This window comes from Rhagoletis pomonella, unplaced genomic scaffold, assembly GCF_013731165.1.
Source record: "Rhagoletis pomonella isolate Grant_MI unplaced genomic scaffold, Rhpom_1.0 Rhpom_scaffold_00004, whole genome shotgun sequence".
NCBI classification, from domain to species: Eukaryota; Metazoa; Arthropoda; class Insecta; order Diptera; family Tephritidae; genus Rhagoletis; species Rhagoletis pomonella.
Genome location: NW_023458558.1, coordinates 53,653,844 through 53,671,639, shown reverse-complemented (window position 1 = coordinate 53,671,639; position 17,796 = coordinate 53,653,844). Strand labels below are relative to the sequence as shown.

General features: G+C 34.2%; 4 protein-coding genes across 5 annotated transcripts in view; 2 read left to right on the top strand and 2 right to left on the bottom strand.

Moving 5' to 3' along the window:
* Nucleotides 1-5,793: 5,793 nt before the first annotated feature.
* On the bottom strand, nucleotides 5,794-10,484 carry LOC118737783 (histone H2A.v). Its single transcript, XM_036468538.1, has 5 exons — nucleotides 10,297-10,484; nucleotides 9,901-9,978; nucleotides 9,610-9,723; nucleotides 6,124-6,294; nucleotides 5,794-6,056 (listed from the first exon to the last, which is right to left on the bottom strand). The coding sequence occupies exons 1-5, from the start codon at nucleotides 10,297-10,299 to the stop codon at nucleotides 5,997-5,999; spliced, it is 426 nt and encodes a 141-aa protein (XP_036324431.1). The 5' UTR covers nucleotides 10,300-10,484; the 3' UTR covers nucleotides 5,794-5,996.
* A 1,434-nt stretch (nucleotides 10,485-11,918) lies between these two features.
* LOC118737781 (nucleosomal histone kinase 1) lies at nucleotides 11,919-14,457 on the top strand. Its single transcript, XM_036468535.1, has 3 exons — nucleotides 11,919-12,400; nucleotides 12,466-13,132; nucleotides 13,192-14,457. The coding sequence occupies exons 1-3, from the start codon at nucleotides 12,161-12,163 to the stop codon at nucleotides 14,211-14,213; spliced, it is 1,929 nt and encodes a 642-aa protein (XP_036324428.1). The 5' UTR covers nucleotides 11,919-12,160; the 3' UTR covers nucleotides 14,214-14,457.
* Nucleotides 14,458-14,626: 169 nt separating this feature from the next.
* Nucleotides 14,627-15,945, bottom strand: LOC118737782 (integrator complex subunit 12). Its single transcript, XM_036468537.1, has 2 exons — nucleotides 15,845-15,945; nucleotides 14,627-15,776 (listed from the first exon to the last, which is right to left on the bottom strand). Exon 2 carries the CDS (start codon nucleotides 15,763-15,765, stop codon nucleotides 14,764-14,766), a length of 1,002 nt encoding a protein of 333 aa, XP_036324430.1. The 5' UTR covers nucleotides 15,766-15,776; nucleotides 15,845-15,945; the 3' UTR covers nucleotides 14,627-14,763.
* A 542-nt stretch (nucleotides 15,946-16,487) lies between these two features.
* The window catches only part of LOC118737779 (cation-independent mannose-6-phosphate receptor), a 196,249-nt gene continuing 194,940 nt past the window's right edge, over nucleotides 16,488-17,796 (top strand). For both annotated transcript variants that reach the window (XM_036468533.1, XM_036468532.1), the window contains exon 1: nucleotides 16,488-16,991. In XM_036468533.1, coding sequence (XP_036324426.1) covers nucleotides 16,911-16,991 — 81 coding nt within the window. In that variant the 5' untranslated portion in view covers nucleotides 16,488-16,910. The remainder of the gene's footprint in view (nucleotides 16,992-17,796) is intronic.

Genomic DNA, 17,796 nt, shown 5'->3' with positions numbered 1-17,796 from the left:
TATGCCATTTCCAGGGACCGTAATTGTTATGTTTATTTTTTCAAAAGAGTCAAAGATTGTAGGTTGTAGCTATGGTCGAGTACAGCATAAAATGCATGCATAGTTCCTGAACCCTCCATTTTTATTTTATTTAAAAACAACCGTTATGTTCGTAATTGATGGACTTATCTATTAACAGCTTAACTACGTTTCACCCGATTTTAAATCCGAACATAATTTGGAAAGAGATCTTTAAAATGATGTATATTTTTATCGGCTAAACTTTAATAAGCCCCTACTTTTCTTTTTTTTTCAAATTTGATCATCGCTAGTTTCAAAAATTTCTATGAAAATTGCCAAACAAGTAGAATTTATCTAAAACAGGGCCGGATAGTGAGTTCGATTTTGGGGGAATGGATTATAAATGAATTGTATTTTTATAAATCATATGTTTTCAGTCATATGTTTTTGAGAAAAACACACTGCAGTAATTTTAAAATGCCAAAATTATATTTATCGACTGAAAAATTCGAGCTAACTCGACGGCACACATTGTGCTTTTTAAACACACAGTGTGCTCTTTTAACACTTCATGCCACTTAATCGTAGCGCTTTCGACAGAAGCAATATTTTGATGGCTTTGAAAGCTAATGTAATTGTCTTACAAAGAAAAATATTGCCATTGAGCCACAATCACCCCTTGACCTTAAAAAATTGGTCAAAAATAGTGTTCTTCGAAAAAAAAAATTTTTAATCCAACGGATATAATAAAAACAAACTTTTTTTGTATTTTCTATTATAATAATATTATAGATTTTGAGACGAGAAAGATGATTCCACTGTTTAAAAACGAAAAAAATTTCAACCCGCCAATTTGAAAAATGTATTATATATCTATTGCATTTTTTATAATTTGCTTGCAGCTGTGCGTTCTTAACACAATTTTATATCCCTCGAACAAAAGTCAGTTTTAGTGCTATTCAAGACCTTTAATTTGAGCCAAGGTAGAAGTCTCTAGGCCCTTTGAGAGCTAAATTATTACGATTCTGAAGTTCAACTCCGAAATTTCATTCGACATTTTACGCAATTTTTTTTTTTAATTTCGGAGTAAAAACTAGTACTGCGGCTTCGAAGTTTGGTTTAAAATTGTTATAACTGGGCTCTCAGAGGGCCTAAAGGCTTCAACCTTGGCTCTAATTAAAGGTCTAGAATTGCACTAATGTTCGATATAAAATTGAGTGAAGGATGCACAGCTGCATGCAAATAGAAGAAAATGCAATAAATAATGCATCCTTTAAATTAAGGTGTTCAAATTTTTTTTTCCAATCTCGTGTCACGGTGTTTGTGGTCGAACTCCTCCACAACGGCTCGACCGATCCTCATTAAATTGTTTGTGTATATTTGCTAGGTTTGAGAATCGGACGTAAAGTATATTTCATACCGCTAAGTGAAGGGGGCATATTTTATATGAGAATTGAAGTCGGTTATTTTTTCTAAAAATTACTTGTTTTTCTTAATCAGTTTGCGGTATGGAGAATCTTATACGGTTGACAAACGGGCTCGCCTTTATTTGCATAAACAGCCTTTATTTGCTTTGACTCATGCATTTTCCTCTTTAAAATGCGCATAAGCAGCCGAACAAATGCACGAGATTTTTGGGGATTACCTCGGATCCGGGGAATTTTCAATGATAACACTGGTAAAAACGGCCAGCCATTGTCTTTTGTACAAATAAGCAAACAAAGCAGCCGAGGGGTGAGAGTTGCGGGCTATAAACCTGTAGCTGTCAGGTTCGATCCTCGGTTGGAGCGATTGCGAAAATTTTTTTGTTTTTATTATTTATTTTATATTTTTTTATTTAATTTAATTTAAACATTTAATTTTACTTTATTTTATCTTCATTTGCTTTATTTTATATCACATTTTTTATTTTAATATTAGTTAATATAAATTTTTAGAGTATAATTTTATTAAAAAGTCAACAACGACTAACTGAAAGCAACGTAAAAAATATAGAACTTATAAAAAAAAGAATGAAAACGAAATAAATGAAAATTCGACTGGCCGTGGGACTCGAACTCGCGACCTTGCGGCTCGTTTATCCGCATTACTGCCGTCTGTAAAGGTAAAATTATTAAAGCTTTATCACAGCGCACGCGTACGTACCTTCATTTAATTTTGTTCAAACTTTCAGGAATTAAAACACAACAAAAAAGCTAAGAAGGTTTTGTTCCAGGATGTCTTGATTCGTATGCCTTTGTAGGCGTGACTGCTGCCTGAAATTCGAGAAAATGCAACTCAATCCATGTCATTGATGTGGATATCAGTAGAAGGGCCTTCAAACATGCCAACTAACGGGATCTTTTGTGTTTATAAAATATAAATATGTCAACGTTATCGCCTGGAAACCCCACATTAATTATTAAAATTTGATATTAAACACACAAAATTTTTATTTTTATTTTTTTTAATACGTCTTACGTTTCGTTACGGAGGCTATGCTCAAATGTGTTTATTTTATTTAAATATATGGGCATAAATGATTTTCCATACAAAATCACTTCATCATTTTGCAAACACGTGCATGCGCTGGAAGTGAGATAAGGATACATAAAGTATGAGTTTCTGTAGGTATTTCGACTTTTGAGTAACAGATGGCACAATATTTATAACCTATGTATGTAAATACATACATACGTACATATCGTCGCTTGGGTAAAAGATTGTCGTACGTTAATTTCGGCAGGTTGTGGGAAAACGCGATTGAAGTTTGGGTTGCCATTTCTCAAAAACGCTGAGACAGATTTTTTCCAAAGTCTCTGAAAATGTTACTAGTTCACAAAATTTTTAAATTATTTAATTTTTAATGTTTATTGTTAATTAGTTTTGAGTTTATGAAGGATTTTCTGAAGTAAAATTTTGTGGAAAGCGTTATTTGTCCACAATTTGGTAGCCACTTTGTATGAAATACGACACAATGTGACAGCGAAAAGTTTTCCGTCATATCAGATCTGTACCGTTCGTTCGATTTTACAAAACGAGGTATCAAATTAAAGGGTTTGGCCTGTGGATGTGCGATTTCTTATTTTTTCATAAAGAGTTGCCACCTGATAAAAAATTCAATTCAAATTATTTTTAAGTTAAATCAGTTTTTTTTTTTTTAGTTTTGAAAAGGCTTTATTTCTTAATTATACATATGTAGGAGGGTTGCCACCTGTTTCAAAAAGCAAATTCAACTTAAATGAAGGCAGAAAGTTGAAATGTACATATATCTTGATATGGATGTCAGACGAAAGAGGTTGTGGTTTGAAGATATTTTGCAGAGGGTTGCCACCTTGTTACAAAGTTAGGCTCACTATAAGCAATCAGTTGAATAAATTACCTCAAAGTGAATATAAATCAAAATTGCTTTGAAAAACCTTTATTTCCAAACTGGATGTAGGAGGGTTGCCCCCTGATTTTATATATAAATTCAATTTGAATTAAGAGTATTACATAATTTAAATATGTATCACAAGACAAGCTTCCGACGAAAAACGTTTAACGAGGGTTTAGTCTAAAAAATAATTTTAACAGGATTGCCATCTGTTTGAAAAGTCGAATTAGATTATATGAAATATTGGCATCAAACAAAGGAGTACTAAGAAATATTTAGTTTAAGCATTTATAACATTAAAGCAGGTTTAGACCTGTGTAAAAAGTTAATCTCAAGTTATTTAACAAGTCAAATGAATTATCAAAGTTTGGGTATAGATTGACATGCGTTAGAAATGTTTTGAATGAAGGTGGTAAGATATTAGCTTGAACATTTAAGATATTTAAGAGTGTTGCCACCTGTTTAAAAAGGAAACCCCGAATCATATAATACGTTAAAGCAAATATTAAAATAATGGGTATAAAATGAAATGGCTTTAAAAAGGCTTTATTTCTGAAATGTTTAGGAGCGTTGTCACGTTTTTAAAAAATAAAATTTAACTTAATTCATCAGGCACATGAAATATGTAGGTATCACAACATCATACGCAAGAGATTTGTTTATTTCTTACACATATGTAATACTCCTATATTGGCAGTAAGAGCTAGTACCGTCCGAAAACACTACAGTACAGATATATCAATAAACACGTACGGAAGAAAAGGAACACATACGTTTAAACATGTACACAACACATATACAAAAACGGCACTCAAGTACACAATACATTGACAAAAACGGAACTAGACTGTCTCGCTTTGATTTCGGAATGCTTACACATTGAGAAGTTAGCTTACTGCCAATAGGTTCATTCCTTATCTTTTTGGCCTAAAATCTGAAAAGTGTCAAAATGCCAGAGCGTAAGCAAAATGCGCTCACTAAAAGAGAATAACAGGAAAAGTAAAGGAACGCAAAAAACCAAATTTTTAGTCCAAAGAATGGCAACAACAAAACTAACGTCAAATAAGAACAGAAATGTATGTACAAAACACATTCACACAAGCACAAGCACAATAAACACTTGCTATATCAATTATTTTTTGCCTTCTTCCAATTTCAATTCATTTCTTTTACTTTTTAGATTATTCTCACTTTTAGCGTATTCTTTAATTTCCGTTAATTTAAATTCAGTTGAGTTTGACACTTTTCAGGATTTTGCCAGAAAAAATTCTTCTGACTAAATCTGACTACTTCGGACTGATGAGAGTCACTCTCACTGACTGTTGCTCTCATTTTTGCTGTCATTTCCGAGTTAAGGAACGCTTTTTGGACTAAATCTGACTACTTCGGACTTTTTCTGACTATTTCTGGGAGATAAGGAACGCTCCTAATATAGAAGTATGTATTACATATATGATTTCTTAATATATTTAGGAGGGTTGCCAGCTGTTTCAGCCGTCTTAGCTAACTTACATGAACGAAAGACACAAGATCACGCGGGAAGGAAAGAACGAAAAGTTATTTTCTAGCTGCCGAAATCTCGACGCCATCTTTGTTGTAAGAAGTAAACAACGAAGAGAACGGAGAAAACCGCGAAATTGTTGAACGCATGAAAAATCATTTTTATTATGCAAATTCTTCTATAAATCATGTCGTTGTGTTAAATTATTCTTTATCTTATGTGTACACACGTTGTCACAGGCGAAAATGAAGAAAATTGCAGTAAAAAGCCACCACCAAATTGTAAACAACGAAGAAATGTAAACAAACGGCTAATGTCAAAATCGTTCAACTTTTTTCCTAAATACGATTCTAACGGGCTAGTCTCCTGCCCGCGTGATCTTGTCTTTTTGGTTCATGGCTAACTTATGCACAAATCCGAAGACGAAGGTAATGTGAAGACGAAGAATGCTTATACGGGGACCTAGGCTAGTATAAAAACCAATACAATTTTCTGCAGTATGAGAGAAAATAAAAATAAATCGAAGTAGTGATATGCGTCATGGCAGCTATCTATTTATAAGCTGATGGTACATATTATTGAAGTTAATGTGGATCTACTTCTCTATTGCTAATTCAAATTAAAACGAGTATTTCATGTACCGTTTTTATCTTGGACGTGATCTTAATAATATTACGTATTCTACGTTTAATTTTAGCGGCTTTGGCTCCGACACAGCCTGCAGGTCAAGACGAAGACGCTGGACTGATCCTTTTTTTTTAATTTGATTAGGTGCCTATGATGAAATGAAGCAAGTCCTTCGTTTCTGCGGTAATAATATAGAACCAGTCAAAACTTACCTGATCATCTTACTACATATACTTTCCAAAGAATTGATAATGGTAGTAATATTATATGTATATCAGCATAGTCTTTGCATGCATTAATTAACTATGTATTTGGTCTTCTCTAAATTTCGACAATTTTATGTTTTATTTATTTTAGCTTTCATCAATTTTCGTTTTGCGTGTAAAATATTGTTTTAAAGTTAGGCTTTTCATTTAAGAAAAAATTATATGATAATTAATATTACTTGTATAACAATACGAAAATTATCATAAGTTGTTAAAAAAGAAGTGAATGTTATTATTAAAATAAGAATTAATACCCTTGGGAGAGAATTACAGTATTTTTTCTCTGCGGGTCTTGAACATTGTCCTCCTGTAAAGGATGTTTTAATTATCAGCCAAATTCTTTATAAAAAATGTGTTGACAAAATTAGACTTACCTTTTTGCCAATTAATGATTTATGAATATGTGGAATGACACCACCACCAGCAATGGTAGCTTTAATCAGACTATCCAATTCTTCGTCACCACGAATAGCCAACTGCAAATGACGCGGCGTGATACGTTTAACTTTAAGATCCTTTGAGGCGTTGCCTGCCAACTCGAGCACCTGAAAAAAATCAAATCAAAAAAAAGTTGAATACGGTGTTGTAATCGTATTGTATTTTATGACGGATTTATCACCATGAGTAGGCGCTAATGGAACCATGTAAGCCTTTTTACAAGCTTTATTTAACTTGCTCTGTATGTATGTATGAATGTTTGTTAGGGGCAAATCTTGCAATCAATTTTTTACCAACTTTCGAAAGACCTAGGGACTTGAAACTTCACAGTTGGCTCAGAACCCGATGACAATACAATACGAAGGATGAGTTAATCCGATAGGTGGCGCAGGAATCGAAATATTTGAAAAACCCGTATTTATAGCCCGATTTGGTTGATATTTAGAACGTATATGTATTTACGATAATGCGCCGAGACGATATACTTGGTTAACCAGTATCTATGGTCCGATGTCGTTCATATTTAGAAAGCTTGCTTTAAAATTATTTGTTTTTTCCACAATTCACTTATTTTAATATTAACCGCATACAACTTGAATATACCATGACTGACTTAATCGAATTTAAAATCAAAAAAGTTTTTCTACGATTATTAAAACCCAGTGTAAGGAAGAAATTTTGTTCCTCGAACGCTTGATGTAGGTAGTCTTTCATAAAAAATAACAACGTCGCATTAATTGTCGCTTGAATACCCACGTTACGAACATATTGGTCATGATATTTTGGTGTCATGACACTCCATATCTACATATCTACATAAATATGCACTTTTAATAATATAACGAAGTAGTTCAAAATTTCAATATTATGGGAAAACGCAATCGAAAGTTGTATCAATTCATACAGTTGGTATACAAAAAGACAGATGGCAAGAAACATATCTTCGCCATATTTGGGAAGTATCTTTTAAAACTGAACGTATTCTACTCATCAAGGCTTATTAATTGCATAATTGCAGACTGCAAGAAATAAATAAATAAAATTGTGGTTCATCAATTGAGACATATGTATGTATGTACAGTGAATCGAAGAAAAACTGGGGCGCGACATTTTAGCAATGTTTATTATTTTCATATGAAAGTATAAGTGATTATTTAACAAACACAATATAGATCCAAATTTCAAACTTCTTGCAAAAATTTTGAAATTATGAAAGTTTGATCAAAATTTATAATTTCCCCATCAGCATCTTTAGACAACATTTTGGAATGCAATTACGTAGCTCGTTAAATTTTAATATACATACATATGTAGTAAAGAGCAAATTTTGAAGTATCTAGTGTTGGCGGTGTTCCGCACTTTTTTTATATAAAAAAATCTTCGAACATACTTTATATGGAAAAAATGCGAAACACGAAAACAAAAAAAAAAGTTGCCCAAAATCAACGGTAAGTCCTTGCTACCCAAAAATGTCTCTTCATTGTACTAAAATTTAATAAGCTACAAAACTGCATACCAAGAATTTATAGTGACTCAAACAAATGACTACTCGCTGTTTTTTTAATATTCGTAATATTTTTCCAGTTAAATTTTTTTTTTATTTTATATAAAAATATCGTCTAAGCTTTAACCATAACAGTGTAACATCACAGTTTCAAACTGTATACAAAATTTAGAAAATGCAACAAGTTTTCATCAAAATTTCAACATTTCATTCTTAATTTTTAAGAAAATTTGTGGGTATGCAGTTTTATAGCCCACACAATTTTAGTCTAATGAAATATGAGTGTTTTTACTCTCTAGAAAATATTTATGTAGGCCCTTATTATGAGCTGCATTCGATTTTCGATCTTCGCTGGCTATCGAAGATCGAAGATCGAAAGTGAAATTCGTATTATGAGCTATGCAAGCGTGTCGAAATTTTCGTTGAGTATCGAATTTTCTGTCGAACAGAATTTAGCTTTCGATGGTGTAGCGAAGTGTTAGAAAATTGTGAAAAATGTATGATTTTGTATATGTTTTCTTACATTTTGGCGGCTAGACACTAATTTTAAACAATTTTTATTAATTTCATGCAGTTCTAACATCGTGAATACTAAACACAAGCTCGAAAGGCTGGTTTTACTTGTGAAAGAAAATCCAATACTCTGTTGGCACGATCTCTGAGAACAAAATCGTAGCGCTGTTGATAGTTTTAAAATATTTTAAATAGATTTGGCTCACAAACGCCTCTTTAGATGGTCGGAACTTTTTAATGAATCCGTAGACAAATTTCTTAAATATATTTTATATCAAAATATATTCGAAAGGCTAATAAACTTAAACTCTCTTAAACATTAGCTACTCCTGGCCAGTTTACTAAGCTCTCATCCTCTGACGAATCGTTGAACCAGAACTCGTTGTACTCATTTTACTACGTTTTTATAAACTTGCTTTCTTTTTTACTTCATTTTAATTAGAACAAATTTACATAAATATGTATAAGCACACTATTTAGTTTGCTCGATTTGTAAACAAAGCTTCTCAGCGGTGAAAAATATACTATTGTGAACAACCTAAACGAGCGGAATTCACAATAGCGCTATTCTTCATCGAATGAACGCCATAATACCAAATGAAAATTCGTTCGCTCAGCACTTTCGACCACAGTCGAAAATCGAACGCAACTCATAATAGGGGCCGTAATCTCACATACGAGATTTTGCATTATTTTGATACGCAGTTTTGTATTTTAACTGTCTAACCAGAATGGTGAGGCTATGGTATGTAGAAAGAGCTGTCGAAGAGTTAAAATATTCTAAATGCTCTAAACTGTCCGCAATATGTAACTGTGGTTTTGGTGTATTATTTTTGATGTAGCTAGCTAATTAGCTTATGGCTGTGGTACTACATTCTGTTTAGCCATTAAATGAGGATATGTATATTCAGTACTTTCAATAAATCGAACTTGTTTATAGTACATTTGTAAAGTACATACATACATATTTATTTAAGATTCTTTTAAATATATTGAACGTATTTGTTTTCTTGTTTGCAGTTGTAAACATAACCGTATAAAAAATTTTAACTTTAATTAAAAAATAAAGCAGTCCACTTAATCAATTGTTTACAAAGGTAAAACGCTGAATCCTAATCAATATTTAGGAAATTTGGGTACAAAAGAGCAAACCAAAAATAAAAATGGCGGGCGAATGACGCTAAAAAACAAAACTCTAAAATACGCTGACATTACAGGCTGCGCCAAGAGTACAGCTCGCACGAACACAAATAAAAATACATGAATACAAACAAAAAATGTTGCTTTTTTATATACATATACGCGCCCAAAGATAAATTTAAATGCATGACATAGGGGAGAAGAAAATTGGCGGTTTACGCAGCCATTTTCATGGATCGAGTTTTCCACATTTGATTCAACTTACTTCAGCAGTCAAGTATTCCAAAATTGCAGCAGAATATACGGCAGCCGTTGCACCGACGCGGCCATGCGATGTGGTGCGGCTCTTTAAATGACGATGTATACGGCCAACAGGGAACTAAAATAGGAAGATTATTAGCAAATATGAAAAAAATTCTAATAAACAAATTGTAAAATATGTATATGCAATAAAACTACATTTGTACAACGTAATACTACTCTAAACGCAAGCAAACAAAAAAGGCGCGAAAACTAGCTGCAATCGTAGTACAGCCGCTGCAATTTGTATGCTTACCTGAAGACCCGCTCGTGCTGAACGAGATACTGCCTTCGCCTTGGCTTTACCAGAATCTTTACCTGCTTTACCACCAGCCTTTAAAGAAATAACATAAAGTTTTGAAAATTAGAAGTTGCGCCAAAATCGCCGGAAAACGCTGGCCAATGTGAGGTTAGACACGAACATTTAATAAAAGAATACGTGGTGTAATCACCCAAAGCTATTCCTTTCAAGAACTATCGTGTAGTCGATAGCAATACGAATTTACAAAATATTAAGTTGCATCTTTCAATTTCCATCTCAACATTTCACAATGTCCCATGTACATTGCAGCACGCGCACTCACAATTGCGACGTCCATTAGCCAGCGCCAGCATTTTAAAGAGATTTAACGTTTAAATTTGCACAATTTACCATTTTATTTATTCTATATCTTTATTCAAAAGCAAACCGAAATAGCAACAAATTTTCAGAACACCTTTGGAATGAATTAACACTCAATCTGTAATTTTTCTCAAATTTTCCTTGCACGACAATTTTTTTGCTTTGAACAGAGGAACGTCAAGTCCGAATACCACGAAGTTTTTTTCACGAATGCCGCGTTCGCGCAAAGCAAAACACTTCGTGGCGTTCAACGAACACTTTCAGCCTCAGGGTTGCAATTCTGATCTGAAATGCCCAAATTATACGTTTTGAAGATCCCCAATTTTGTATTGGTATTCACAATTGTAGCGATTGCAACATTTAATTGAAGTAATTTGTTAAAACCTTTTTGCGTTCTCTACCGCTATAAATCGTTGTTAACTTGTTATTAACCAACTAACATAGAAGCATCAGCATCTACATATATATATGTACATGCATACATTTATATACCCATGAACCAACGGCTACAGATCACGCAATCCGCCATCGTTGTATTTTAATCGAATTTCATAAAAAAAATTTCGTAGCGTTTTTGGGTATTCCCTTTTGTTTACATCGTCTTCTATCGCTTCGGGATGCCTTTTTTTAGCAATTTGATGTGTTTTTTGAGCAATTTTCATTTAAATTTTGATTTTTTACAAATTTATGATATAGAATGAAGAATATATGATATAGTCAAGTTTTTCGTGATTGGAACAAGTTTGTGCGTTTGTTTGGTCTGGCGAAAGGCCTAAATTTTCGTGAAATGTGGGTGCAAGTTTGCGGCCAGAACGTTGGCATTGAAAAATTGACCCGTTGTAATGATATGCGATTGTAAAACACATGAAAACTATATTTTATGAACTTTTTTTGCTAATTGTCATCAAGTTTCGCTTTGTATATTTTATAATAGGTTTGTTCCACAAGCTACTCGAAGTCACTTCGAGTTACACATATGCGTTCCACAAGTAAGTTTTAGAGTTTTGTTTGATATACGCTGACAGTTTGAACTTTGCTCGAGTTGTTCTACAAGTAGCTTGTGGAACAAACCTAATAAATACCAATTTAATCGAACCCAAACATGAACCAAAAATACAAGATCACGCCCTCTTCTTAGTAGACCGTTATAATCGCATTTAGGAAAAAAGTTGGGCAACTTTGACATTAGCCGTTTGTTTACATTTTTGGTGGTGGCTTTTTACTGCAATTTTCTTAATTGTTTTTGTTCTCTTCGTTGTTTACTTTTTCCAACAAAGATGGCGTCGAGATTTCAACAGCTAGAAAATAACTTTTTTCTTTCTTTCGGGAAGGCGTAATCTTGTGTCTTTCGTTCATGGAACAAAATCACCGCGCCTTTTTCGTTTTCTTTGTTTGTTTATATTCTTAGATAGATGTCAAAAACGCTCAGAAATTTAATTTTTCACTCTTTTCCGATTGCGTGATCTTGTTTGTTGGTTCTTGATATATATCTACATGCGGCTATATCCCTATCACTTAAAAATACATTTCCCGTGGAGAAAGACACTCAGTTTTTCAGTGCAGTGCTGTGGCTTAAACTTAGTTTAGACTTGGTTTAAACCTAAATTAGCCAATCAAATGCCAGCCTGCTTTTAAATTTTTGGTATTTTTGGTTCAAAAAATAAGCTTTTGGTTTTTACTGGCATCACCTTCTGAGTTGACCTGTCAAACAAGGCAACTCCGTAAAAAGAAAAAGAAAAACACCACCAAATAAAAAGGAGAAAAGAAAACTCGGAAAGAATTCAACGGTTCGGAACAAAGCGCACAAGGATAGAATAAAAAGCATCTTTCCAAAAATTGGCGCGTTTAATATATTATTTTGAATTTATAAAAGGATCTTTGCAGCAGTGTGAGGATGCCTCGAGCAGTTAAAGCCAAAGCCGGTACAGCTGGTGCTGTTACAGGAGGGAAGGCGGCTGCTCCTAAACGCAATAAGTTATATGCCATGCCGGAGAAGATTGCTGAAGGTACAATTTTGACAGACTTATCCAAAGCACAGTGGTCTATTGGATCTTCGATCGGTACTGGTGGTTTTGGAGAAATTTATTCCGCTTGTCGCGTTGGCGAAAAAAGCTTTAACTATGTGGTTAAGTGCGTAAGTAACGCAGTGACTACATGACAAAATTTTAGAGAATATTAATATTTGTAAATATCTTATAGGAGCCACATGGTAATGGTCCATTATTTGTGGAAATGCATTTTTATATGCGCAATGCTAAACTAGAAGATATTAAAAAATTTCAGCGCGAACATGGTCTGAAATCACTCGGCATGCCGTACATGATTGGAAACGGGTCAGTTGACTTGAAAGGAATAAAACATCGCTTTATTGTTATGCCACGTTATGGTAGTGATATTGCGAAACACTTCTTAGCCAATGGACGACGTTTACCCGAGGGGACCATATACAGATTGGCATTGCAAATGTTAGATGTGTACGAGTTCATACATTCATGTGGCTACGTGCATGCTGACTTGAAAGCGGCTAACATCCTTTTAGGCTATGGTAAAGAAGGTAATAACCAAGCATACTTGGTTGATTATGGGCTAGCATCACATTATACGACAAAGGAATTTAAACCGGATCCAAAAAAAATGCACAATGGTACCATTGAGTATACATCTCGTGATGCTCATCTCGGTGTGGCTACGATGCGTGCAGACTTTGAAATTTTAGGATATAATATAATCGAATGGTCAGGCGTTCAATTGCCGTGGATAAAAAACAACTTACTTTCTGTACCAACTAAAGTACAAAAAGCCAAAAATGAGTTCATGGCAGACATAACTAGTAGCCTCAAGGCCATATACCCTAAAAGTGCTCCTGGTAAGAGAAACGATATACAGATTTATTACAAATTAATATATACTAAAACTTCTTTTCAGCTCCTATAGATGAGTATATGAAGTATGTAGCTAAAATGGAATATAATGAAAAGCCTGACTATGAAAAATGTCGCAAAATATTCGGCAATGCTTTAAAAACTATGAAAATTTCCAATACTGGGGAATTACAGTTCAACGTAAAGGATGATACTAAACATCCCACTCCTTCGACAAGCAAGGCACGTCCCAAAGTATCTGCTAAACGTCCAGCAAAACCGGATACATCTGTAGAATTGTGTGCAAGTGACGACGATGATGACGATGTAATATTTGAGGAAACCAAACCTGTTAAAAGAGTACCGCAAAAACCACTTAAAACGATTGCAAAGCGCTCACCGAAAACTGCAGCCAGCCCAAGAAAACATATATTGCAAACTATAAAATCCCCTACACGAAAAGCGACACCAACATTGCGTGGGTCACCCGAAACTATGGCTGAGGCGAAGACCATGTTTAAAGCAACTCCGACTCGAAAGCGGCGATCGTCGTCTTTCTCACCAGCAAAGGTTCTACGAAGTTCGCCTTTGCGAAAGAAAGCAAAAGCTGCGCCGCATGAAGCTGCCAATGGCAACAGCTCTAGTACCCCAAGCTCGAATACGAAAAGATCTACACCATTAGCTGCAAAAGCTAATATAAATTTCAGTCCAGCGATTTCGCTATCAACTTCGCGACCAGGAAAGACAATCGTTAACGACAATACTACACCAGTACCACGAACCGGTAAGACGTATGAATTTAATTTTGAATTAGATGTTAGTATGGACGCTAATGTTGTGGTCAACGTAAAACGAAAGAAGAAAGCACCAACAACTGGTGCCACTAGCAAAGATAGTGTTGGCCAAAGCAGTTCTCAGTCGATTCGTTCAAACGGGTATTCCACAAAGAAAAGTGACACCGCCGATGATGAAAAAAGTACACCCGTTACAAGAGTTAAGGTGAGAAAGATACCCAGCGATGATGCTTGCGATAGTCCACGTACCCCAGCGGTAACTGTTAAAAAATCAAGACGTGTGGTCTCATAAGAAACTTTTTTCACTGTTATACATAGATTTTGCATTTTTATTTTCATAAAAATTTAATACATTCATATTTTTTCTTAATTATATATGTATGTATGTAATAGCTTCTATACATTAATGGTTTGTTGAAACGTGCCACAGAATGAATAAGATGCTATTGGACATTATTTTGATGGCATGGATTGAAAACATAAAAAATTGTTGCTCTTTACATTGAATAAACTTTTGTACTAAATTAAATCGTTAATTTGTTGGCTCTAAACATAGAATAAATATTTTTAGTTGCATAACAATCAATATCTACTTGATTGAATTAGGTTTTGTAGCAAGTTGAAAATGATCTTTGGAAATTATTCCGTTTCAACATTGCCAAGGATTTGATTTGGATTATATCCTAAATATAAAACTACAAACCATTAGACTCTTTTATTCTAAACCGCACTAGAAGAAAACTGGTATCATCTTTATTTACTTAAAATATTACAAAACCAAAAAGCGAATTGAATTTATAACCAATTTTTGGCCGGTATATTCCAACGAAAAAAGGTAAAGATTATTTTGGTTTACGTCTGCTATCATGATGTTTGGATGACGATTTCGATGAAGACGATTTGCTGGAAGAAGACGAGTGTGAAGATGATTTTTTTGAAGAATGCGAGGAACTCTTCTCGCCTGCACTGACAACATTGAAGGTCGGATTAATAGCACTGCTGGACGAACCAGATTTAGAACTACTTGATGAAGGTCGCTCTTCTCTATGCGATCTAGAGCTTTTGTGGTGGTGATGTCTACTCGAAGAACTTGACGAAACTTGTACGGGCGCAGGTGCGGTTGTACTGGGTGCCTCTTGTTGTATAACTGCAAACGGAGATGATGAATTGGATGATGATGACGAACGTGACGATGTTGCCGATGACTTGGTTTTTGACACCAATGAAATTGGCTCTTCGATGACAACACCGGCCGCCTTACTGGTTGAAGGTTTATTAAGACAATTATCGCACTGCCAATTGTGCTCTTGGCCTTCAGATGCTTCTTCATCAGTAATTGGTGGTTTGTGGCATTCCTGATGATAAAGAGTTCCACAGTTAGAGCATTCAATTAAACGATTAGTAGCGGTGAAAACCATTTCACCGCACACGGCACAATTTAAATCTCCGAATTCCTTTAAATTCACATCTTCATCAACACCCGTAAGCAATGTGCTGCCAACGTGGGCACCATCATCCGAATCTATGATGGTGTCGGGTGAGTCGGAAATGGTTTTAGCAGGGGAACCTGTTAAATTAATCACTTCGTCGACTGTTGGGTCCTGCTCCATAGTTTGTTGTTGTTCCTGTGGCGGTGGCGGAGTTGCAGCGCGACCTGGGAAATTCGCTTCAAATTCTATTAGAGTCTTGCTCATGTTATTTGAAATCATAAGCTCTGGACCATAACGTTGCTTTATGGCTTCATCCAACATTATTCTCAGCTCCGCAGCTGAGTTTGGATTGGGTGAGTAGAGTAACCTAATTGCTTTGCGCAACATTTCCATTTCATTAGTATTTGTTGCCATTACTTATTGAGCTGCAAAAAAGTTTAAAGACTGTTGAAAACTTGGCAATTTAATATAAATAGTTAATGGAAATAGATACTCCTTAAATAATGCAGGCGATTAGAACAGCTGATTCAAAAGTTCATAAAACTGCAGGGTTGCAAAATTTCATCCCAAAAGTGCAATTTAGCATGAAGAAATAAAAATTTATTGTGAAATCGTACATTCAACATATCGCACACCGCCTTCAAAAGAGTCACAACTCAAAATACGTTCGTCAAAAAATGCGAAAAACGATTTCGTAGTACATGCTAATCATATGGGCAAGGGCGACTTTACCTTCGTTTTTTTTTTAACAAATTATAACAAAAATATGCTCCAGTTTTTGCTGAACAGTAAAAGCTTTGTGTACAATTTTAGCGCATAATTTCAAAAATGCCAAATTTTGAGTTGTGACTCTTTTGAAGACCGTGTGCGATATATGTGTATATGACCATATGTTTGTAAAAATTTAATACCATCAATAATAGTTATTACGTTAATCCCATGGTTCAAATATAAAATTATCAATTATTGAATCATGCGTTATTCCCACGGTTTATATTCTTTAGAAAAAAATTATTGAAAATTGATGGAAATTTAAGGGTATTTTTTTTTAAGTAACTGGCAATCCACAAATGTCGCTAATGTCAAATCTGTTTTCATCATCACTATGCCTTCATGGTGTTCGCGTGAATTTCCATTGATTTGGTTTATTTCGGCGAAGCAGCTGATTCTAGTAAAGTTAGAACAATTTATTAATTGACGCTAAAAAGCGTTAATCACCATTTGTAAAATCTATACATATGTACATTGTTATCATAAAATTTGATCGACTGTGATAAGGTGATGACATCTTCATACCTTGATTTGGCTCAGAACAATGCAGTAATCTATTCAAATCTAAAGGTTGATTTTAGTGACCAAAATTTCACAAAGGAATAAACCTCGCCTGCAAGGCGCCAGTCATATTGTAATAAAAGAATCGATGAGTTTCTAGTGTTAATAGCAAGTTTCATTAGAGACCCGAAACACATATGACTTTAGTGTGAAATAGTGGGTGAATTTCATAATTTAGCCGTCAAAACAAATAAGCCTTTATTAAGAAAACAAACAAAAAAAACGCAATGAATAAGAAGTTAATAACCACAGCGGTGCTAAGTTTATTTGTTATAGAAGCTTGTTGTGGCGAAGATAAGGATCCTTTGGTAAGTAAAAAATCATATTTTTTTGAAAACAAGCCATCTCGGTGAATAAATGGTGTTTTTGTCCACATATTCTATTTTGATCATTTTCTCGTTGTCTCCTTTATTGTCCTCCTTTGTCTTTTTAACGTTATTTATCTGCATGATGCCACCTTACAGTTTTTCTTTTTAATACTCAGGGTATTCATCTAAACGCTTAAATACCTGCTAAAACCAAGGCATATCGCCTTGGGTAAAGAGCGAAATACACAACCAAAGGCATATTATGCATTTTAAATTAGTTTTTATTCTATAATTCTGCAAGATATTTTAATTCTCTATCTTTTGATGTATTAACTATTGCAAAAAGTTAAGTAATAACGAAGATAGTTGCCAATTGATAGCACGTGTATTATTGCATCATGTAGCATAGGCACTTAGTGAGGGTTATAATAGGTTCATTCCTTATCTTTTTGGACTAAAATCTGAAAAGTGTCAAAATGCCAGAGCGTAAGCAGAATGCGCTCACTAAAAGAGAATAACAGGAAAAGTAAAGGAAGCAAAAAGCCAAATTGTTAGTCCAAAGAATGGCAACAAAAAAACTTACGTCAAATAAGAATGGAAATGTATGTACAAAACACATTCTCACAAGCACAAGCACAAGCACAATAAACACGTACTATATCGATTATTTTTTGCCTCCTTCAAATTTTCAAATCACTTCTTAGATTATTCTCACTTTCTGCGTATTCCATAATTTCCGTTAATTTAAATTCAGTTGAGTTTGACACTTTTCAAGATTTTGCCAGAAAAAATTCTTCTGACAAAA